Below are 25,121 nucleotides of genomic sequence, written 5' to 3' on the forward strand. Positions count from 1 at the left end.
GAATAACAGTGAAATATCCGGGGAAAGGACACTGCAAAACGTCATTTCCTTCCATCACGAATACTAGTCAGTCAAAGGGTCACGCGTGCTCGGAATGTAGCCCCTTCTGTTGCGACCAATCAACTTGCGGCCACCCTCAGCTGCAGCCAATCACCACCGTACCAGTAATGATTGACAAAGGGATTTCTCGCTACAGTGAGAGTTTCCATTTGGTTCATGTGACGCAGCCAGGAGTTGCCGACTTTGGGTGTGGACAACGAGCTAGGCTGGGTTTATTACTCGGACTCTGGGCCATATGGATAGCATTGATATCTCGGTTCCACCTGCGCGTCACTGACTTAAATGTGTAGAAAGTCTTCAAGCTGAGGTAAAACCCTTTGCTTTTCTACTGACGTCAGTGGTATCCCGTGGAATTTAAATCATTCCTTTCATCTTAATTACAGAGAGAAACGCATCAAAGCTGAATCATGCATTGAGCTGCTCCTCGATCAAATATTTCACAAGCTATTGGTATGGTAGAAGGCCTTTCCACTGTCAATAGCGACTAGGATAGGCAAGGGTGTACTTTGTACCTCTGATTACCTGGGATTTGAGTCCGTTTATGGATTAAGAGCAATGAAATAGTGTAAATTAACGTCAAACTTCATTTACGCTCTGCATTATAGGCGCTGTGTACTCAGTTTTGCTTCTAGAGGAAGCTGTTGTAATTTCTTAAATTTCGTTTGTTCAAATTACTGTTAATTAATAAGTCACGCCATAGATATGAGCTGTTGTTTATATTACAACTAGAATGATACTTTGAGATGTCAGGCTTCCAGCTTTCTGATGTCTGAATGTTACCTGGTGTAAACTACTTATTTGTCTTATTATTTGTGAACTTCTTTGGTATAAATTTCTTTATACCCTGAAAATATAGACAATATGTTCATGATGATATAGATGAATGTTTGTTTGTGGTATGTTTACACTTATTTGAGTTGTTTAGGTGTTAAGTGTTTTGAAAATGGTAGTAGAAAATTTATTTGCCATTGATGTGGTACCTGAATTTATTCTACTTAAAATTATTTGTTTTAGTTTGAAGTCCTGATTTGGCACTTAAGTGTCTTGTGGTCGCAAATTTTAGCAAATGATACGATACAAGTGGATAGATCTATCATCACTGGCTTCCTCAACAGAATAGTGTTCTTCTCGTCAATCTCATTTTGACATTCTGAAGTGACTCCACTGGTTGAACTTTCTCTTTTTTTAAGTTTTCCATGTCTGGCTTCATTCTGTTCTTAAAGAAATAACCAGTGGGTTGACAGAGGGCAAGTGTCAATGGTTCAATTCTGTTACCTTTTTTTCATTTCCAGTATTTCACTGACTGGAATGAATGAACAATCTGTTCTTCATGCTGAGTGGTGTTCATAGCACGTTTCCTCTTTTTTGCAACAAAAAATACACCGTATTTCAACTGTTCTAACCTATATTTTGAACAACTTTTCTTTGTTTGTGGAGTCAACATTTATGTATTTTTTTTTAAAAATCTTGTCTGGAGAAATGAAGGGGTGATGGCCTTTGTAATTCCCAAATCTGGGGACGTGGGTTGGAATTCTGCTATGGCAGATCATGGAATTTGAATTCACTCAATATTTGGAATTACAAATCTAATGTACATGAAACCATTGTCAGGAAAAAAAACCATCTAGTTCACTAATGCTCTCTTTTCGGGAAGGAAGTTTCCCATCCTTAGCTGGTCTGGCCTACGTGTGATTGCAGATCCACAGCAATGTGATTGATTCAATTGCCCAATGGGCAATAAAGTCCAACTAGTCAAAGACCTAAATAGAGGCAATGCCATACCATGCATTAAATAAGTGGTCAAATTCCTTTCAACCCAATTCTGCCTCCTGATGAATCAAGTGCATTTTTTCATATGTTCTGGTATGTGTGTTACAGGAACTTAATACCTTCTGAAAATCACTTACTTGCTGTCCATTCCAATTTGTGAAGGTAAAAGGCTGGGGCTAGTCTCACTGGAGACTGAGGGGGTGATGTTTCGGAGATGTTTGAAATCATGCTGGGCATGGATAGGGTGAGCAACCAAGTTCTTCTCCTTGGGTTAGGGCAGCCCAGAACTAGAGGCCATAGGCTTAGGGTGAGAAGGGAAAAATGAGATGTAAGGAGCAACCTTTTCACACAGAAGGTGGTGCATGTCTGGAATGAGCTGCCAGAGGCAATGGTGGAAGCTGGTACAATTACAACACTGAAAATAGCATCTGGATGGGTATATGAATAGGAAGTGTTTAGAGGATGATGGGCCAAATGCTGGTAAATGGACTAGATTTTGTTCAGGACAGCTGGCTGGCATCAAGTTGGATTGAAGGGTCTGTTTCTATGCTGTACATCGGACTCTAATTCAGTTATGCCGCCACTGAGAATGTCTAAGGTTTGTTTTAATAGCATCAAGTGAAAATCAAATTGATGAAATGATTATCTAAGTTTCCTCCATATTGTTTTGTTTCAGCTTGCATTGCATGTTTCTAATCACAAATGGTTACAGGTGCCCTGTTTTCCTTTTAAGAGTACGTAACTCCAGTTTTTATTTGTAATTCGTCCTTCCTGGTAATCTATGGTGAGGGTAAAAAGAGGGAAGTGATCTATTTAGTAATCACCAAATTCTCAACTCTTGTACTGATCCCTCTGTCATGAGTTAAAATGACTTGAGCTGTCTGCTGTAATCTCCAATTCTTAAGGGGAAGCATTATTTGATATGCAATGGTTATTTGTGAGGCTAATCCCTGCTTTCATGTCCTGAACTCCCTAAGGGATAGAAGTCTGGAATTGGCACAACCAGCAAATCTATAAAGATTTGCAGAACTCAACGTAAGCTGTCCTGCTCTCCCCATGCACTGAGTTTCTCCAGCATTTTATGGTTTTTGTTTACAATCTCCAACTTCTGCAATACTTGGCATTGCATGGTTTTATCAGGGTGATTTCTGGGCCATCTCTTCACTGAACTGGTTTTCTTGTCTTTGGATTGCCCAGAATTCTAAAGCTCACTCTTTTTTTATTTCATTCATTGTCTCCTAAGGTTTTTGGCTCTCAAACTCAGTGGATGGAACTTGCCTGTTGAAGTGCTCTGTCTTTTGTAGTGCACTTGGATAAGTGAGAGCTTGCACCACGTTACCATTTTCTGTTGTGCTACCTCCCCTCAATTCATGGCATGTCTGTTAATCTGAAGCACTTTGTGACTGTTAGTGTTACATCAGTCAATCCATTAGTTTCAGTTCTTCCTCTGTAAACACACACTCCATTCAGTATTTTCACTTAAGCTTTATTGAATCAACTATCTAGTTTCCTTTTTTCATTTAAGTAAGCAAAATTGAAGGGGTTTCCCCAATTGAAGACAGGAAACTTTAAAAAAAATTTTTTCTTGCTAACCAGTTTCTCATCTCTTCCAACTGACTCATTGACCAATGGAACAAATGTGTCTTGTAATACTAAATGTGACAGCCCTCTGTCATGATCGTGCCTGTTGGAATGAACAGAGTCCTGTGTATCCAGCCGTAATACATCACTTGATGGTATTTCTACAACTTGCAACTTTTTATTCACTTCCTTCCTATAATTGTTTAAGAGTTGTATGTTCTCCAACTTTGTGTCTCTGGTAGCGTCATGGAGATGTACAGCACAGAAACAGACCACCCTTTAGTCCAACCGATCCATACCGACCAGATATCCCAACCCAATCTAGTCCCACCTACTAGCACCTTGCCCATATCCCTCCAAACCCTTCTTAGTCATATATCCATCTAGGTGCCTTTTAAATATTGCAATTGTACTAGCCTCCACCACTTCCTTTGGCAGCTCATTCCATACACTCACCACCTTCTGTGAAAAAGTCGCTCCTTGGGTCTCTCTCTCGTTATATCTTCCCCTCCCACCCTAAACCTATGTCTTGTGGTTCTGGACTCCCCCACTCCAGGGAAAAGACTTTGCCTATTTATCTTATCCATGCCCCTCAATTTTGTAAGCCTCTATAAGGTCACCCCTCAGCCTCTGCTCCAGGGAAAACAGCCCCAACCTGTTCAGCCCCTCAACATAGCTTCTATCCTCCAACCTTGGTAACATCCTTGTAAATCTTTTCTGAACCCTTTCAAATTTCACAACATCCTTCCGATAGGAAGGAAATCAGAATTGCATGCAATATTCCAACAGTGGCCTAACCAATGTTCTGTACAGCCACAAGATGACCCCCCAACTCCTGTACTCATTACTCTGATCAATAAAGGAAAGCATACCAAATGCTGCCTTCACTATCCTATCTGCCTGTGATTCTACTTTCAAGGAGCTATGAACCTGCACTCCAAGGTCTCTTTTTGTTCAGCATCGCTCCCTAGGACCTTACCATTCAGTGTATACGTCCTGCTAAGATTTGCTTTCCCAAAATGTAGCACCTTGGTTTTTTTTTTCTGAATTAAACTCCATCTGCCCCACAGCCCATTGGCCCATCTGATCATCTTACAGAAGAATACCCCTCTCCTTGTCTACTCTTTATCTTTATGCCTCAAAATAAATATGTATTTGGATGTCTTTCTTTTGTTGGAGGGCTTCATTTTGGTTCTGCTGTAAGTAGCATGATGCATCCATGGAAGTCAGCTTTTCCCTCAGATTATTGTACTTAACTGTTTTTGATTTATATTTCTGATCTCTTGGATTCTGGTAAAGGCTGCCTTGTCTGACACCAATTTAAGTCCTATTAAAGCTTTCTGTCCTCGTTCTCCTTCTTGTCCTTGTCTGTGTTGCCTAATTGTCGTCGTTGCCAAATATTTTAGTTTTAGTTTGCTATCCATCACTAGCCAGAAATGGATACCATATTGAAGCTAGCATAGCAACATTTATCGCTATGCTATTGTGTTGAGCCAAGAGTCAGAGTTTAAGTCTCATGTGATTCAGTGATATTGTTGCTCACCACTGCATTGCATGACACTGAAGCTCAACTCTTGGCTCAGCACATAGCAATACTATCACTGAACAGCTTGAATAGAACATGTCTACAATTGGATCCAGGTAAAGGTGGGGGAACCTGAAAGGTTGAGAGACTACCTTTAGAGAAGTTCATAAAAATAATGAGGTATAGAGAGTTAATGTTAATTGCCTTTTCGACAGGAAGGGGAATTTCCAGGTGAGAAGTTTTTTTAATTGAGAGGAGAGGGTTTTTAAAGAAGGCATTGGTAACTTTTTTTGGTTTTTGTGTGGAATGAACTTCCTGAGGAAGTGGTGGATGTGGGTACATTTAGGCCACTTAAAATATACTTGGTGTGTGAAAGGGCGAGATTTGGAGGGATATGGGCCAGAGCAGGCAGGTGGGACTAGTTTAGTTTGGGATGATGGTCAGCACGGACTGGTTGGACTGAAGGTCTGATTCTATGTTGTATGACTATTTGTACAAATGGACAATTGGAGTATATGGTTGAGTCAGGCACAGTTGCACCAGCTGACTTTACTCCTGTAAAACTGCCAAGTGGAACACAGAAGTAAGTTAGAGTTTGAAACCCCAATGGTTGAGGCCTTAGTGCAAGTAATTGTATTACTAGTGCAGTTCCATTTGTGAAAGCAGAACTACTGTTTTTTTTCCCTGTCCTGTACAAAACACCTTGTTTAGCTGTGTCCAATTTAAATCGTGCACATAGACCAATGGCCTTGGAAACAAAGCACAGAATACCTATCATTTGAATTGGGTTTCAGACTTGCATTTGAGCGAACTGTTGTTTGTTGGTTAAATTGTAGTGCTGACTTTGCAGAAAGTTGATTTTTACAGTGCAAATACTGATCAACTTGGGTTCTGTTCATAGGACTTAATGGTAAGGTCCTAGGGAGTGTTGATGAACAAAGAGACCTTGCAGTGCAGGTTTATAGCTCCTTGAAGTGGAATTGCAGGTAGATAGGATAGTGAAGGTGGTGTTTAGAATGCTTTTGTTTATTGGTCAGAGCATTGAGTACAGGAGTTGGGAGGTCATGTTGCAGCTCTACAGGACGTTGGTTAGGCCACTGTTGGAATATTGCGTGCAGTTCTAGTCTCTTTCCTATCGGAAAGGTTTTGTGAAACTTGAAAGGGTTCAGAAAAGATTTACAAGGATGTTGCCAGGGTTGGAGGATTTGAGCTATAGGGAGAGGCTGAACAGGCTGGGGTTGTTTTCCCTGGCGTGTCGGAGGCTGAGGGGTGACCTTCTAGAGGCTTACAAATTTGAGGGACATGGATAGGATAAATAGGCAACGTCTCTTCCCTGGGGTGGGGGAGTCCAGAACTAGATGGCATAGTTTTAGGGTGAGAGGGGAAAGCTATGAGACCTCAGGGGCAACTTTTTCACGCAGAGGTGGTACGTGTATGAAATGAGCTGCCGGAGGATGTGGTTAAGGTTGGTATAATTGCAACATTTGAAGAGGCATCTGGATGGTTATATGAATAGGAAGGGTTCACAGAGGGATATGGGCCAGGTGCTGGCAGGTGGGACTAGATTGGGTTGGGATATCTGGTTGGCATGGATGGGTTGGACTGAAGGGTCTGTTTCCGTGCTGTTCATCTGAGTCTCTATCAAGTTAATTGATAAGAGACTGACAGACCTTGACTTGGATGCTCATATGCTGTACAAAAAAAAAATCTGCAGGTTAAATGCCTGAAAATGGTCTTTCCAGAGGAGTCAACCTCATGGAATAGGTTTTTAATTTGTGTAAATTTGCTGTTGGCTTTCAATGAACCTGAAACAGTAAAACCAATATTCTTGACTTCACAGGGGACAGTGTTGGTTCATTTATCCGGCCTATGGAGCAAGTTTGCTTGACTGCCAGAGAGAAGGCAGTTAAAAGGAGCCTTTTTTCCCCCAAACTGACTTCTGTTGTTTTTCGAAGATCCTATTTTGGAGTGGGATAGGAAGAGTTCGTGGAACAGCCATATATTGCAAATTCTTAGTAACTTTTCACATTCAAGTACTGTAATGAGTGGATAGGATATTTTGTTCATCTGTTTTGTACTAGGGTGTTTAGTGAACTTTGAGCAAGAACCCTTGCATTTGACTGTTTTGGATTGACCATTTGAACAGTGCCACACTTTAGTCACCATGACAAGCTAGCACCACACGAGGAGAAATTCTAAGCAGGCCAAAGAGCTACTTAGTTTTAAATACTTAACTGTAGTGCACTTCTCAGGAATCTTGTGGGTAGCCTCATTGATGTGCCAAATTGATTCTTGATGTAGTGATCCCAATATGAAATACTGCAACATTTTTCCCACTTTCCATTCTGAGCTTTTGACCAGCCACTGAATTGCAAATAAGGTTCACTGATTCCAACATAAAGGCTTTTTCCATTTTCAGTCAGTTCCAAATGATTTTTTAAAATCCTGCTCTATATAATTAAACTCTCCAACTATTTGGATCAGGCAGGACTTTTTTTTTCCTCTCGATAATTAATTAGGCTGGGTTTATCTGAAATACAGAAGTCTGGGAGATATCCATATTTGTTGGAGAAGCAGCATGTCAAGTCAGTTTGCAGTTGAATGAACAGTTGTTTTTTTCAATATTGAGGCTGACAACGCAGGTAGAATCTTAAGTTTACCCAAATGGTGAGGGAGCCTTATGCAACAAATAAAAACACCTGGAAATGAAGGGCCAGAAATAAGTGGAAAGAGTTCAAGTACTTAACTGAGAGCTGCGAAATTGGGAGGTGAGGAAATTGGTAGCCTCAGGAGGGTAAAACAGACTTGCTGAAAGTGAAGTATAACAGTGGAGCTTCAATGTGTGCAAAAGGCTCAAACCAAATGTTTTGACTTATTCATTGAACAGAGTCATACGCAGAGATGTACAGCTTGGAAACAGACCCTTCATTTCAATTTGTCCACACAGACCACATATCTTTAATAAATCTAGTTCCATTTGCCAGCACTTGGCCCATATCCCTCTGAACCCTTCTTATTCATGTACCCATCTTGATGCCTTTTAAAATTCTGTATTGTACCAGTGTCCTCCACTTCCTCTTGACAGCTCACTTTGTACAAAGATCTGGCAAAATAAAGCTTGTGGATCAATAAGATAAGTGCTCATCTAATGGGAACTTATTAATTGGTTGTTTGACTTTTCTATACTTCAGTTGAAATCTATACCTGGTCAAGTCTGTTTTTAGAAATCTTAATTTGGAATGAGAGAATTTCTTAATGTGACATATTTCAAAGGAACCCTGATCAGTTGATGCATACATATCTAATGTTCAGGTGCCCCCACTTGACAAAGAGCTTATCCGTCCACTGTGACAGTTGTGAATTCTTGAAGTAAGCATGAAGTAAAAATTGTTTTTCCCTGCAAGTTTTGTTGCTCAAAGGAAACTGATTAAATCAAATTGGTCAGATCGTAATATCACATGTCAACTGGTCTTGAGTAAAATGAGGAATTGTGATACTACTCTTTCTGTATCATTATTAGCTTGTGATCAGAGTTGTTTTGAAGAGCTATCAATATGATTTGGATGAAACCAGTGCATATTGACTCTCTTGATAAGAGATCACCATTCTGATGAGCTTTGTCCTGAAATGTCAACTTTCCTGCTCCCTGGATGCTGCCTGACTGGCTGTGCTTTTCCAGCACCATGCTTTCTGACTCTGATCTCCAGTATCTGCATTCCTCACTTTTTCTCCTCCTTTGTATGTTCTGTTGAAAATAGTTTGTTGCTTTCACTTACCTGGGTACTCGACTCACAAAACACTTCCATTATACTGTTTATTCACATCTCAATTGCTGTCCTGAAAATTGCACTGATCAGTACAATTTGACTTTGAATCCCTTTGCGTATGAACAGTCACATTGTCCAGTCTGTACCATCTCTAGTAGATTTTTGACATTTTTGAGCTATTGCTTATTTTCTTGTCAGTTACCCAATCGGTATGAGCATTGGGAGTACCTGGTCTTCTATGTTTAATTTAAAAACAAATACTTTTGTTTCTACTTCACTGCCAAGTGTTTGTAAGTTTGCATAGTTTAATCAGTTTTGTTTTTGATGTTGCAGCAGAGTCTGGGGAAGAAATGATTGTAATGATTGCTTAAATTTGACAGGTACAGTGAAATCTCTGCAGAAGAAGTTGACTATTTGACCCACATTGGAAAGACACCAGAACATAGAAAATATTAAGAACCTTTTTGGCATCCAGCACTTGAGTGGGGTTTTTGTTCTTCAACATGGATATTACAACTGATTGTAAACAAGATCTCTCAAATGAAATCTATCGGCTTGGAACATTTATCAACTTTCCATCTGATTCCCCAGTATCTGAAGCAACATTAGCCAGAGCAGGTTTCTTCTACACGGGTATCAAAGACCAGGTTAGGTGTTTCAGCTGTGATGGGGCAGTAGACAACTGGCAGCATGGAGATTCTGCTGTAAGAAAACACAGGCAGCTATTTCCAGCTTGTCCATTTATTAATGGTTCAAGCCTGAATGAACAAACTGCAAGCTCCAGTTTTTCAGGTGCATCTCATGACCCTGCAAATTCCGATCAAGCAGTTGCAACTAGTCCTCGTGCTTCAGAAAATGGCCCTTGCAACCATTTGAATGTTGTCCACCAATATCGTAATCAAGTTCTCAACAATCCTGTGAAAAGTAAAAGTATTGAAGACCTGTCCCATCTACGACCTAAAAATCCTGCAATGTGCAGTGAAGAAGCCAGACTTTCTACCTTTGCCAAATGGCCTAGTTATGCAATTGTAACACCAAAAGACCTTGCTAAAGCAGGACTTTATTACACGTGCAAAGATGATCAAGTACAGTGCTTTTGTTGTGGTGGGTTAATGAAAAACTGGGAACCTGGAGATCGAGCTATGACTGAACACAAGAGACATTTCCCCATGTGTGCGTTTGTTTCAGGGCGTTTTATTGGAAATATACCAATTGATCCAAATTGCGGTGAAACAGATGTTAATCGGTCTGAAAATGAACCTAAAGCAAATGCTTTTCATTTACCTAAACATCCAGACAAGCAGACACTTGATTCACGCCTTCAAACCTTCAAAAGTCAAGTGCATTTTCCACTTAATATTGCTGACCTTGCAAGAGCTGGATTTTACAGTACAGGTATGGTAAATTTCTTTAAATTTTGATACTTTGGAATTTTAGTCAGTCCATTTTGAAAATTTTGATGTTCAAAATCAAAGTTCTGATTTTTCAACCTAACCCCATTTGAAGGAATGGCAACGTTATTTAAACTGGAATTGTGTGGCTTGGAAGTAGACTTTTTGGCCTACTTGACCATCTAAGTGACAGAGGTAACTAATTTGGAAGATGCAGTTGAAAGAGTTGTCATGAATTTTCAGTGGTAGAAACTCCTGCTACTGAAGGTGGAGAGAGTAAATGCTTGTCGATGTGGAACTAGTCAAGTCAGATGATATGTTAACGGGTCAATTTGCTCTGACCTGTAAGAAATTAGATGTCCTGGGGGTTGGTATGTTTCTCTCTTGCTGGTACAATGCCCAAGAATTTACTGTCATCTCCTATTCAGAATCAGTAAGAACATTTGCAATTACAATTCTCACCACATACTCTAATTAAAGTGATTTACAATAGATCTTGCCATGAAGTGGTGATTTTGCACAACATTGTTTCTGGAAATGGTCAAGTCACTGCATTGTCTTGAGTGGTATGTGACTATGGGGGAGTGGCTGGGGTAGTCTTGTGGGCATTACTGACTGATGTGAGCTTTTGTATGAAATGAAGCACTAGTTCCTTTGTTCAAGGAGCTTCTCTTGACATACTTTTTGCAATGCTTGCAAAGCATTGTGATCCTCCAAAGCTTGGGGTTAAATTTTGACTGTTTACAGAAGTTAGCATATTGCAGTTGGCATCAAGTGTCCTGGAATTTCACGAGAAAGAGCTCACACTGTTCAGTTCTATGTTGGAGCTGCACTCGTTCAGGCAATTGGAGAGTATTTCATCTCGTACTGTTGTCTTGAGCATCGTAGATAGTGAGTGAGGTTTAGGGAATCGGGTGAGTCATTATTATTTCATAATTCCAAACCTCTGATCTGTGCTTGTCGCCACTATTTCTGGCTGGTGCAGTTCAGTTTTTGGTCAGTGATAACTACTGAGAATAATAGGTTCTGCAATCACTGTCAAGGGCCAATTTGGTTTGATTGTTGTCTTGGTAGTTCTATGGCTCTAAATATTAATTGCCACTAGTCAGTTCAAGCTTGAATTATCCAGATCTTGCTGCATTTGGATAGAAGCAGTTTGAAAGGTTGCAAATGGTGCTGCACGTAGCCATTATGTCCTGTTAGTGTGAAGGGCAAGGCTGGTAGATGTAGGGAATACTGGATGACAGGACAGACTAAGACTGTGCTCAAGAGAAAGGAGAAGGCCGATATCTGGTATTGCCAATGAGGATGAAGTGAATCCCGAGGACTACAAGAGCAGGAGGAGTATGCTGAAGGGAAATCAGGAGGGCAAAAATGGGGCATAACATTTCGGCAAATAGAGTTGATGAGAATCCAAAGGGATTCTACAAATACATTTATAATAAGAGTAACTAGGGAGAGAGCAGGACTTCTTTATATATCAATATGACTGCCTCCATGTGGAACCGCAGGAGATGGTGAGCTAGTAAACATATTTCACATCTGTATTTTACTAAGGAGAAGAACATGGAAACTAGGGAACTTGGGAATGAATACTGATGTCCTGAAATGTATCCATATTACAGACGAGGTGCTGGAGGTCTGAAAAATGCATAAAGGTAGATAAATCTCTGGGACTTTGAGTGTATTGCAGAAGATTGAGAAGATTGGGAAGCCAGGGAAGATGTTTCTGGATCCTCTTGTTGAGATGAGTATCATCGACAGCCACAAGCGAGGTGCTGGAAGACAGAGGTGCTGTTATTTAAGAAGGACTGAGGAAAAGCTACGGAATTATAGTGGTAAACTTTGACATCAGTGGTGAGCAAGTTCTTTGCAATCCTGAGGGACTGAATTTACATGCATTTGGAAAGGCAAGGACTGATTTAGGGTTAGTTAATATAGTTTTGCATGGGAAATTGTCTCTAACTTGATGGCCTTTTTTTTGAGGAAGTGACAGAGCAGTGGACATGGTCTGTATGGGCATGAGCAAAACATTTGACAAGGTTACACATGGTAGATTGGTTAGTAAGGTTAAATCACATGAAATACAGGAACAACTAGCCATTTGGATGCTGAACTTTCTCAAAGGTAGAAGACAGAGGATGGTGGTGTAGGGTTGATTTTCAAACTGGAGGCCTGTGACCAATGGTGTGCCACAAGGATCAGTGCCAGGTTCACTGCTCTTCATAATTTATAAAAATGATTTGGATGTGAATACAGGAGGTATAGTTAACAAGTTTGCAGATTACACCAACATTGGAGGTGTAGTGGACAATGAAGAAGGTGACCTCCCAGTTAAAGCGGGATCTTGATCAGTAGGCCAATGGGCTAAGGAGTGGCACATGGAGTTTAATTTAGATAAATGTGAGGTGCTGCATTTTGGAAAGGCAAATCCGAGCAGGACTTACCATTTTAAGTGTATAAGGTCCTGGCAAGTGTTGCTGAACAAAGATCTTTGGGTACAGGTTCATAGCTCCTTGAAAGTAGAGTCACCGGTAGATAGGATAGTGAAGATGATAAGTATGCTTTACTTTTATTGGGCAGAGCATTGAGTACAGGAGTTGGGAGGTCATGTTGCAGCTGAACAGGTAATTGATTAGGCCTTTTTTTTTTTTTGGAATATTGTGTGCCATTTTGGCCTTCCTCCTATCAGAAGGATATTGTGAAACTTGCAAGGGTTCAGAAAAGATTTACAAGGATGTTGGAGGAGTTGAGGCTAAATAGGCTATAGCTGTTTTCCCTCTAGTGTTGGAGGCTGAGGGGTGGTCTTTGAGGTACATGAAACCATGAGAGGCATGGATAGAGTAATTCGACACCCTGGGCAGGGGAGTCTAGAATTAGAGGGCGTAGGTTTGGGGCAATGTACGGAACGAGCTGCCAGAGGAAATGGTGGAGGCTGATACAATTACAGGAATTAAAAGGCATCTGGATGGGTATATTGAAAAAGAAGGGTTTCAAGGGATACGGGCCAAGTGCTGGTAAATGGGACTGGATTATGTTCGGCTATCTGGTCAGTATGGACAAGTTGGATGGAAGGGTCCATTTTCATGCTGGACATCTGTGACTCAAGTAAACTTAAATGGCTGGATGGCTCTTGTGATGCAGTAGTGGTCCTTGTTTCTGGACCAGGAGCCTGGGTTGAATCTTGCTAGTCTAGAGATGTACAATAACCTCTCCATGTATAGGGTGATTGCAAGATAACTAAATTGGTGGACAACTGTCATTTAATGTTGGCACCACTGGAGGAGGCAGAGTGAAATCATCTATTTCTTGTGGCTGAAGATGGTCTTGAGCCATTGGTCTACAGATCAAGCAATTACTTAAATCTTGGTAGTCTCTGAATTATTCACAACTTGGTATACTTTTTTAAATAATATCTTTGAAACTGTGGATACATGGGATGCCACCTGCCAGTTCCCCACAAGCCCTGCTCCTTGCACCTTGGCTTGAAGGATTGGTAATGCAGTTTCCATGTCAAAATCCTGGAGTTGCTTTCCCAATTGTTCCTCGATCTCTCACTGTGGCAGTGCAGGAGGTTGGCTTAGCACCACCATTATTTTGTGGGCAGTAATGGATAGGCAACTGTTACTTGCCAAGCCAGTGACCCCAACATTGCATAAAGAATTTTTTTTCTTAAAGGGGAACTAACTTCTATTAGTGAGAAAGGCAAATTGTATTAAAGATGGGCTTTGCCAAAACAGTTTTTTTGCATTTGGCTGACAGTGTATACAACATTTCACTGGTTTCATTCAAGGTTTTTTTTAAAAGAAAGCTGTGTTTTGATAACTTTCAGGCGAAGACGACAATGTTAAGTGTTTTCACTGTGATGGAGGCCTGAGGAATTGGGAGTCTTCTGATGAAGCTTGGGAGCAGCATGCAAAATGGTTCCCAGGGTAAAATGCATGTTTTCTGCTAAGTAGAAGTTAGTGTCATCTAAATGATTTGCTCTTGGATTTTGATCTGGTGTTGCAGATTATTTTGGTTCTTTCAAGCTTTTTTAAATGTCCATTTTTTTAAAAATGTGAGTAGAATTCCATGGAGCTTGTTAGATGGGCTGATGCTTTTTCAGTCCAAATTCAATGTCTTAAACAGATTAGCAGTATTTGAATTACAATTCAGGATCCTGCTGTTTTCAGCTGCTAAATTTTGATGGCAGCTGTCATGACTGAAATAGAATGTGTGCAAACTAGGAACAGAGTCCTGGAATTTAGTGTGTGTGCTTGCAAACTCCCTGAGTCACTTGGAGTTACGGTTTGTTTTCCTGTGTGGTTTTTTTTTGTTTCCTCATGGCTCACCATTTTTTATTTTACCATGCCCTGGTGACTGATCTTGGGCCTTTACTGCGAATCTTCTTCCATACACTTTTTTTTTAGGATGCAATTCCAGCCTTCAGCAACTCTGTTTTTGTGGGGTTTGCACAGAGACATTCTCTGTGTCTGTGCAGACTTTCTCTTGGGTTTCCCACCATCCCAAAAAATGCAAGTAATGTGGATTGGCCATGCTAAATTGTCCATAGTTTCCAGGGATGTGCAGATGCTGTGGATTAGCCATTGTAACTTTGCTGAAAATGTGTGGCTGGTTAAAGCACAGCAGGTTAGGCAGCATCCAAGGAACAGGAAATTCGACATTTTGGGCCAGAGCTCTTCATCTGGCCCGAAACGTCGAATTTCCTGTTCCTTGGATGCTGCCTAACCTGCTGTGCTTTAACCAGCAACATGTTTTCAGCTCTGATCTCCAGCATCTGCAGACCTCACTTTATACTCGTACATTGTAACTTTGCACTGACAGGAAGGTCAGTGCAAACTTGATGGTCCAAGTGGCCTCCTTTCTGCATGGTAGGTATTCCTATGATTCTGTGAATATTCATTGCTCTGGATATTGAGTAAAACATCTTGGCTGGGGCTTTCAACAAGGTTCCCTGGAAGGGACTGTTAGTGCAGTGTATGTCAGGTTAAAATTGATCACTCCATGAAGGTTTGTACCATTTCACTGTTGCTTTTGTCAATAGCATTTTAAGCTATTATCCATTCTGTTGTGCATCAAGATAGCAGAAAGGAAATGTGCAGACATGTCTGCAGGTTAAATATTTAATTACCCTACAACCTGCGCCTTTTTGAGGCATAGAATTTCCAATTTGCATGCTTCTCTTCAGACCTAAAAGGACACCAGCTAAAGATCTCTTCAGAATCTTCTAATTCAATGAATTTACCCTTTTCGGCCCTCATTCCTCAACTTTCAGTTTAAATGAGCTTAACCTATCCAAGTGATCCTCCGAAGATAATCTACTCCTTCTTTTCATTAAGTAGACAAACTGAACTGTTTGCAATGCATTTACATGGTTAAAGTGACCAGAAAAGCTCTCAATATTCTATATGTTGACTTGACAATACCAAGTACAGCTGAAGAATTACTTTTTTTTCAACTCCCTTAAGTCTAGCATTTTGTGAGTCACCTTCTTTTCCTATTCTACTCCTTATTAATTAAGCCTTGGATCTTATATTTTCATAATCACTCCATCTATTCTGTTTATGATTGTTCCAACACCACCCTTTTACGGTTGTACCCTTCATTTCTGCAAAGAAAAATGCAATGTTGACTGCTCTTCACTGTACGAAATATCATTGGTCACTTCTCTGCATGTTGCACCAGTGCATCTCCTCTTAATTCACTGCTGTCATCCTCAGCATTCACTGGCTTCAAAGTGTTGTTTTTGTTGTTAGCAGACTTTTGAAATTTACCCTCTGCACAAAGACCTGGGTTATTAATGTAAATAGAGAGCAGAGGTCTCAACTCTGGGTAATTCCACTTCAAGCCTTCCTCCAATCTGAAAACCGATTTGTGAACTACTATGGTTGCCTGTCACTCAGCTGACTTTATATCTGTTGCCATTGTCTCTATATGTATCTATTGACAGTAAGTAATTAAGGCACATGTCAGAGCTCCAATACCAATGAGTAGAAGCTGTTGCAGCTTTCTGACTCTGGAGTAATATTTCATTTTGCCCAATATACCTAAAGGTGAGAACTCAAACCTATCATCCTGAGGGCTTTTTGGGAATCGGCAACAGTTCGGAGACTGAACACTGAGCAATCAGTTTTAATTTTCATTAGGTAATGACTATGATGAACCTGTACCTGTGACAATTGTTATCGTTTTGCCCCTCTTGACTTACAAATCAACTTGTCATAATGCAAAAGTAGGCAATTCTGAAGTCTAACTTTATGCTATCTGTAGAGTTGTCTTCAATGGAAATTTTCCCTGCAGGGCTTTTTTCAGGAGAATTCAGTTGTACACTGCACTTTAAAAGAAAGTTAGTCTCTGACTTGTTTTGAGATGGATGGTAATATACTGATTCTAGGCTTCAAGAGATTTTTTTTTTCAAGTTTCTATTCAAGTAATGATGAAAAGACTTGATATGTCCAGTGTAATTTTAGTTGTAATATAAGTGTATAAAGAAATTGCTAGAATATAACAGCTATTATCCAAAATAGGTGTGCTTTCCTGATAGAACAGAAAGGCCGTGACTTTGTCAATGACGTTCAGTTGAGGAAATTGTACTCCAACTCAACAGTAAGTTCCATTCCTGTGATTTTACTCTTATTAAATGTGGTATCAATGCAATTTAGTAATTAAATTTAAATTTACTTTAATATGAACTTTTTTTTTAAGCAGGTATCTGGCTAATGAACCAACTCTTAAGGCTGTTATTTTCCAAGATCTTAATCGGGTTAATGGCTGTTTTGAGAACCAAATATTAGTGTTCTTGATGCATCAATAATGTATCCTCGATGGTTGTGAATAATAATTGAAACTCAAATTAATTCCAGCTTGGATTTTGCTGTCTCAAACCAGGAACTCTGGACAATGTCAGGATACCAGGCAGTGGCTAATAAGGACGGTGCACTACATGTGAACAGTCAATACTGTCTTATCTGGGCTCTGTTCTGCCTGACACACCCAACTAACATGCATGTTAAACCCTTGTAAGAAGTTGTTTTACAACCTGTGGAACTTCATTTTTTTTGAATGATGGTCATTCTCTACATAACAGAACTGAAAGTTTTAAGTCAAGAATGTTGTCTACCAATTTTTCTTGCATTTCTGCAGTACTTGAGCTTTTTATCATTCTGTGCATTTGCACCTGTTTTTTAATATGCTCTACATAATGTTACTGGTCATCTTGTTTGGTTATAACTTCAGCTAACAGTAAGACTGGCCAAGTCTGACGTGAAACCTAGCTTGATAGACGCAAGTTTTGTTCTGTGCAATTCATTTAACGTGGTCAGTCACTGGCAGCCTAGCTCAATGTACTTCAAGAGAAAAGCAAGATTTAACTTTGCCCAACAATATTCTTTTTACTGACATATAGCCTAGTGAAGTGTTTGTTTTTTAAAAAATTGAACTGAAGAGGTTGCACACCTTGCTCCTGCCAGCAATTTTCTGTACATTGATCATGTAATTTTCCCCATGTGTTGTCCTGCAGCTGGCTTCCTTTCTTGGTCTCTTTTTTTTTAAATGCTGACTAAGTTCCCCAGACTATATTAATCCAGCAACACAAATCAAATTTTACAACATAACACTGACCATGAAACCATTTTGCGTGTTTGTTTTTTTTGGTGGGGGGGCGCGGGGGAGGAGAGGTTGGCAGGAGTCCTAAAGACAATCTGGTTGACTAATTTCCTTTTCTAGGTAAAGTCTGGTTGGGCTTAGATGTGACTCCACATCCTCTGCAATGTGGCAACACTCTTTAGCCTCTCAAATGGCTGAGCAAGCCACATTATTACAAGTTCTGGAAGAAATGACGTCAGACAGAGCCCCTGGCATTGTCCTCTGCACCGAAAGCAACAGCAAAAACAGCCTTGTTTTCCATTCCATGTCCTCCTTACCAACAAAACCAGTACCAAAAATTCATTACTTGGTGTAATCGTAACATGGTTATACTCCATTATACCTTGCAATGCCCCAGACAGTGGTGTCATTATCCCTGCATATGTCCTGTCACACCAGTCAGACAAGCCCAGTAGAGCTGACGTTAGTGCCCTTTCATGTCTAACACCAGTTTGAGGAAACTGTGGCAAGTGTGCTAAACATACTCCCGATTTGGGGAGTTCAATATCCGTCAGGAGTGGCTCATATTCTAATTGAATTGTGAAGGACGCAACGCTCGAGTCGATCTGTTGCATGGTGAGGAAACTATTTTAATCAAGTCTTTTAAACCATTCTCAGTTTGTGTGCATCCAAGAGTTGCTCTGGACCATCAGAGAACCATATTGCAACACCATCGGCACCCTCATGGCATATCTCCTACTCGGCAGCAAGTCAGGGAATTGAACCAGGATGGAGTGCACGAGGGCATGCCAGATGCAGCGCTAGGCATCTCTGAGGTGTCAACCTAGTGAAGCTACCAAACGTACCTAGTTACGTATTAAATCGCATTAGCGGTTAGTGAAAGACCAAGCCAAGTGATCTCCCAACTAACAGATTAGATCTAACCCCTGCAGTCCTGCCATATTATGCCATGAATGGTGTTGGACAATTCAACATTAACTGGAAACATAGGCTCCAAGTATCCCCACTCTCCATGATGGTGCAATAGATGAGGCTGAAGCATTCACAGAAATCTTTAGCTGGAAGTGACAAGTGAATGCGCAAGCTCATCCCGCCAAGATCCACAGCATTATAGTGTTGGATTTCAATTCTTCATGACATCAAGAAATGGTTAGAGGCACTGGATAGTGCCAAGCTTATGGTCCCTGACAACTTTAGTCACAGAGCTGCACAGCATGGAAACAGACTCTTTTTGGTCCAACTCCATGCCCTCATGATTTTAAACCTGTGTAATGTCATCCCTCAGCCTCCACTAAAGGGAAAACAGCCCTGGACTATTCAGCCTCTCCCTATAGCTCAAATCCTCCAACCCTGGCAACATCCTTGTAATTTTTTTCTGAACCATTTCAAGTTTCACAATATCTTTCCAATAGGAAGTAGACCAGAACTGCATGCAATATTCAACCAGTGGCCTAACTAATGTTCTTCACAGCTGCAACATGTCCTCCCAACTCCTACTCAGTGCATGTACCAAATGCTGCTTCGTAGGCAAAATTACTGAAGATCTATGCTCCAGTACAGCAACAATACTCAAATTTCCACCCCCCCGGAAAATTATCCCGCCTGCAACTTCCCCATCTGTCTACTCTCACTATCATGCAGCACTTGCTAATCAGTAATCTCATTAATGCCCTGTTTAGGTCCTGCCAGGGCCACTCCGCTCTGAACCACATGGCAGTTCTGGTTCAAACATGGGCAAAGGGTGTGAGTAAGGGTTCCTGCCAGAAACATCAACTCACCTGCTCCTTGAATTGCAATGGGTTTTTTCAGCTCTAAATTTTATTGACTCTGACTTTCCAGCACCTGGAGTTCCCAGTATTTCTGGGAAGGTGAAATAGTCAGTCTTTGACATCAAAGCTACAGTTGTGTGTATGGCAAAATTGGAATTGATGAGAATGAGTGCCAACTTCTGGAACTGGGAGTAGGCCATTCAGCCCCTTGAACTTGTCCTGGTATTCAATGAGATCATGGCTGATCTGTGGATGTTTGCCCCAGATCCTTTAATGCCTTTACTTTAGAAAGTTTTTAAAGTTAGCAACGGATCCTGCATCCACTGCAGTTTCTGGAAGCAAGTTCCTTACGTTTGCCATCCTCTTGTGTGGAATTGTACCCTAGTATCTCTCCTGAATGGTCTTAGATTGTGCCCCATAGTTTGAGAATTGCCTACCATAGCAAGCTCAAGGGACTTAATAGCCTACATCCAACTTCTAAGTCATGCTTATTTGTTTCTTTTAATACTCTGCTTTAGGATTTTGGTGTGAACTTTTACTTGTAATCTGCATCTTGAATGAAACCATTTAACTATGATGGTTTAAAAAGTTGCCTGTGCATCCAAAACTTGTGCAGTGAAGTCTCACTGCAAAATTTTGAGAATTTAACTGGATGTTCACTGCACTTTTGACATGTTACTTCAGTGTTAACCTGAAGCTGGCGATTCTTTGGGATATTTTATTAAATTTAAAAAGGTCCTTCCACTCTGAGTACAAGTTAGGGTGTCAAGGATAACTGAATGAATACAGAACAGATTGAGTCACTGTTACCATACCTGTTTATGGGGTTTGCTGTGTGCAAATAGGTTTCTATATTTCCTACTTGAGAAATTATTTTACTTTTAAGTGCTTGAATTGACAGTCAAGTGCCTAGATTCATACTGCAAGAAACAGACACTCCAGTCCAACTCCTCTATGGCAACCATGTGTCCCAATGGGTAAATTAGTCCCATTTTACCTGTGTTTGGCCCACACCCTTCTCTATCTCTTCTATTCATGTACCTGTCCAAATATCTTTTAAATGTTGTAACTGTACCTGCATCTACTACTTCCAATGGCAGCATATTCCATAAACTAACCACCCTCTATATGAATTCTCCTTATCTAATGTCTTGAGCCTGCTCATGATTTTGAAACCTTCCAGCAGATCTCCTTTCTGCTTCCTTCTCTAAGGAAAACTGCCCAACTTCTTCAACCTGTCCTCATTTGCCTGAGCACTGATGAAAATAATTGCTGAAATACCTGTTATTTAAGAAATCATTTCGTGCTTGAAAATGTTCAGATTCATTTTTAAAAGTGAGAAGTCCCAGCAATGATACCTGAATTCCAGATCCCCTCCACTACTACTATGCCTGCTTTGAATGTCGTCCAAAATTTGCCAAAAATTTTGAACAATAGGATTCCTTATGCTGTCCATTGGTATAATCTATTCCTTTTCATGTTGTCAAGCATTTTTTATTTTTAGTGGTTCTAATTTGTGTGGACTAGCTAATGTAGTCATTTCGCAATTATCTTGTAATTTTTGGGACATTTTCCAAACCGGCTGCAAACCTGAAGACTGAATTTATATTGCACATCCTAGAGAATGGAGTTTGCTCTTTAATTGAAAAGTTCGAGATATCAGTCAAATTAAATTCTACTGTGTTTTACACTTATTTGCCAGGTTTACTGTAGAATCAGACATCAGCCTCTGTTACTTGCCAGCTCTGTCTTATGTAAGAAAAATGAGCTTTTCTGGAATGAAAATTTTAACATAAAGTGTTTCACTGTGTTGTTTCAGACTGAAACTTTGCCTCAAGATGACCTTTCTACACATCTACCAGAAACTGGTTAGTCCCTTTTTTGCTAATGTATGGCTTTTATTAAATGTGTTGGAAGCATACAGCTATTGATCATGCATTGAAAACACTGTTCCATTATATGCAATATAATCCTGATGGGTTTTTTTCTCTGGTTGTGATTTTGGTATTTCATTGCACTATTCCTGTTTTGTCTTTGAATGTTTTCAGAGAGCTACTTGAATCAATCTCCTGTTGTTCAGGGTGCTCTTGAGATGGGGTTTGACAAATCTCTAATTATACAACTCATGAAAAAGAAACTGCAATCAACAGGTGATACCTATAAGTCTGTTGAAATGTTGGTTACAGATATTCTGGCAGTTGAAAGAGATGCACCAGAAAAGGAACATGAAGATCAGCAGGCAGGTACTTGCACCAATGCTTTATCTTGCATCTCTAAATTCCAACAAGATTTTTTCCATGTTGAGGAATTGGTGCTTCACTGAACTTTAAAATGCACTTTCGAGAGCACATAGCTAGACTGAATTACATCTATGCTAATAGATTTGATGTTTCTGCTCAAATGGGGCGTGCTCTCGCACGCACACTCTATTTCACATGTGCTCTCTCGCCCCAGGGTAGTCTATTCCTCAAATTGCTAATATGTAGTTAATTGTGTGGGGTTGACATACCTGTTCGGCATGGACAAGTTGGACCGAAGGGTCTGTTTCCTTGCTGTACATCTGACTCTATGGCTAATATAGTCATTTAGTAATTGTCAGAACTTTTTTCTTTTGGTCATCTTCCAAAGGGATTGTAAACTGAAGATTGGAATTTCTATTGTGTACAAATTTTTGTTTGACTGCTTTTGAGTGTATTCCATTCAAATGCTTGCAGGCCTTGGCAGACATAATGGGCTGGATGACCTTTCTTGTGGTTAAATTTCATGTGCCTTCAAATGGCCTTTAACACTAATTCACTAACATAGCCCCAGTCACTATAGCCTGAGTAAAATGTTAATAAGCAGTCATTGGGGTGGGTGACATTTACCTCTAGTAGTTTACTAAAGGATAGAGTGAGAGTTCCTCTGTTGATCCATTGTTAGAAGGAATATGTGCCCTGAATAGGTGAAATTTTGTTTCACCTGGGATAGGGCTATGGAACCTGGCCCGTACTCGGGCTATGACTCCTGAAGAAGGGCTTATGCCCAAGATGTCGAATTTTTTTAAATTTCTCTTTTTGTTTATGGTGTTTTTTTTTCTCTCCTCGTTGAATGCTATCTGACCTGTGCTTTTCCTGCAATGTGTTCATCAGCTATGGAAGACAGTCTCACTATTTCTGGAGTTGTCATCAAAACTTCAAAGTTTTAGCTAATTGCGTAATTCCCCAATTTACCTGTTTTTAGGCTCTGACAAAGTACGGACCAGGTTCCATACTTAGAAAGAATTAGTTATTACAGCATAATAGGTACAAAAGGTGAAGTAGCGACAATCTTAGTAGACCATAGTGCTGGTCTCTCATTAGGGAGACAACTAATGATGGCTTAACCTGAGGGTTAGTGCAACTCCCTGAGGTTGAGAATTCTTTCATGGTAACCTGAGCCAGTGCAGGAGTTGAATCCACTCTGGTGTCACTTTCTGCATAGCAACTGAACCAAACTGACATATCAGCACCAAGTACACAGTTATGAGCTGTTAGCTTAACTCTTAACCCCCTCAAGCTCCCCCCTACACACCGACAGATAAAGGGAGAGAAAAACATGGGGATTATGGATGTAGAGAAAGTGGCAAGGTAGTTTCGAGATCCCTATCAGCAGCGTGTGCTGAGACAATTTTTTTTTAGTTTCCAAGACCTTTCCTTGCTGATGCTTTGTGGTACCTGTTTTGCCAGCCTACAGTCAAGTTTCCAAACTCCATTGCTCAGTTAGACCAAAACAAATCAAAATACTATCTTATGTATTAGTATATCCTCAAATGCCTGATGCCTTTTGGGGAAAAAAAACAGTTGTATATTGTAAACTTTAACTGTATGCATTGAACCTGTTTGTAAATCTAGATTTCCTTTTGGAATGTAGTGTTGGCATTCAGTTGCAAACAGCTTTTTTTTTAAATAGTCTATTTTTGGAATTGTATAACTTCTAAACCTATTTAATTTTTTAAATTTTGTTTCTCTTCATAGAAACAAGTGTGGAGGAGCAGTTGAGAAAACTGAAGGAAGAGAAGTGTTGCAAAATTTGTTGGGATCGAGACGTTTGCATTGCCTTTGTACCCTGTGGTCATATAGTCACATGTAAGGAATGTTCTGCTGTGCAGAAATGTCCTATATGCTGCTCACAAATTCGTGACAGAGTTAGAATATACTTGTCCTAAATAATGGGATAGAATTCTTTACCCAAGTTTTGTAGTAAAAAGGGATTGATTTGATTGATATTGTAAAATAAATGCTGTTATTTAATTGTACACTTACTGAAATAATTGTAGATTCCATAGTATGCAAATTAACAATCAACATGCAGAACACAACTGTCAAAGCAATGTTGTATACAAATTTTCAAGAATAATGTTAGACTCTGACCTTGTCAATCAAGTAGTATATCAGCATAACCTGTTTAATCAATGTGAGATTACTTTTTAAATCTCCTAACCTTGGGCTTCAGTGCAATTCCTGCTCTAGAATGGAATACTCCATCTCTTAAAGGATTCTCTTACAACTAGCTGTGTAATGGAGTGTTTGGTTGAACAAATAAAAACCTTTTTTTGGTAAAGTATGCAATTTTAATTAGTAACTCAGCAAAAAAAAAATTACTGCTCTTAAATTACGTGCAATTCTTGGAATTAACACTTTGACGACAGCCCTTGCAACACTTTAAGTGTGGACAGTTACTCTTTTTTTCTCTCTGGTATGCTTTCTTCCAAAAGACAAGTTGCCAATGAGTATTTCTATTTCTGGGAGGGTGGGGTGGAAAATTGGTGAATTATGGTTTTATGGAATTGGAAATCTGTCATGAACTGTACATTAATCAAAAATCTAATTTTAAATTACAGGAAGAATGCAAATGACTTAGGAAAAGTAGTAGTCTGCCTAGACTACTTGAAGTTCTTTAAATTATCTTGCATTGCAATCCCAAAACAAGTGTTTTACGACTAAGTTGTAGCTGGAAATGCTAAACTAAAATGTTCATCTTAGAAGCTGAACACTCCGGTCAGCTGGTGGTGTATAGTTACATCATTGCTACTGAAAATTAAATGTGCCATTCAATGGTGGGCTACATAATATTTTAAATAAATAAATCCTGAGCCAAGATCACAATGTTCAAAAAAATTGACAGCATCATTTGCAGTGATTGGAGTCTCTACTTACCTGGTAAATAATGATCCAACTTGAGCAACAGTATTGAATCCTTGAAGTAATGATGTTGAATACAGTATTCCTTAGTTTTTAAGTTTTCAATTTTTGTTTTATGCACTTGCATAAAATACATTTGGAAAATGTTCAAACTGCCTTTTTTTAAATTTGGCTATTTTCCATATTTGTGATCAAAATGAAACCTTTGTTCATTGGTTAAATTATACACTGACCTGACATACATATATTCCAGAGAAGTTCAATATCTTCCTTTGATCTGAAACTTCGACCATGTACTTTTGTACAGGCCAAATTTAAAAATACTGTTCTTCAAGCTGTATGTCACCCCTGTCCCTTGAATTGACATGACATGGATCTTGATTTGTTTTCAATTGAAGATTGATTGATTTTAAAGCTTGAACACATGTATTTTATTTAGTCTTGCAATGTTGAGAACTGATTTCTAATAAAGGTTTTATTTTCCCTAA

The 25,121-nt window shown here is 39.7% G+C and overlaps 1 protein-coding gene across 4 annotated transcripts; it reads left to right on the forward strand.

Annotated features, from left to right (window-relative positions):
* Positions 1–232: 232 nt before the first annotated feature.
* Positions 233–25,121, forward strand: LOC132820159 (E3 ubiquitin-protein ligase XIAP-like). Of its 4 annotated transcripts, none has more exons than XM_060832110.1 (7): positions 233–367; positions 9,084–10,098; positions 13,927–14,026; positions 16,625–16,703; positions 21,291–21,339; positions 21,520–21,714; positions 23,467–25,121. In XM_060832110.1, the coding sequence occupies exons 2-7, from the start codon at positions 9,207–9,209 to the stop codon at positions 23,655–23,657; spliced, it is 1,506 nt and encodes a 501-aa protein (XP_060688093.1). In that variant the 5' UTR covers positions 233–367; positions 9,084–9,206; the 3' UTR covers positions 23,658–25,121. The 4 variants fall into 4 exon arrangements, with proteins under 4 accessions (XP_060688093.1, XP_060688096.1, XP_060688097.1 ...); XM_060832113.1 differs by having other exon boundaries at positions 21,658–21,714; XM_060832114.1 differs by having other exon boundaries at positions 21,520–21,710; positions 23,467–23,588.

The sequence above is a fragment of the Hemiscyllium ocellatum genome, chromosome 11 (assembly GCF_020745735.1).
Source record: "Hemiscyllium ocellatum isolate sHemOce1 chromosome 11, sHemOce1.pat.X.cur, whole genome shotgun sequence".
Lineage (NCBI taxonomy): Eukaryota > Metazoa > Chordata > Chondrichthyes > Orectolobiformes > Hemiscylliidae > Hemiscyllium > Hemiscyllium ocellatum.

Bases quoted from the DNA above. Each gene is read 5' to 3' on its own strand.
- LOC132820159 (XM_060832110.1), top strand. From the start codon at position 9,207: ATGGATATTACAACTGATTGTAAACAAGATCTCTCAAATGAAATCTAT. The intron at 10,099-13,926 runs GTATGGTAAATT...GATAACTTTCAG, and splicing joins AGCTGGATTTTACAGTACAG to GCGAAGACGACAATGTTAAG. The intron at 21,715-23,466 runs GTACTTGCACCA...TTCTCTTCATAG, and splicing joins ACATGAAGATCAGCAGGCAG to AAACAAGTGTGGAGGAGCAG.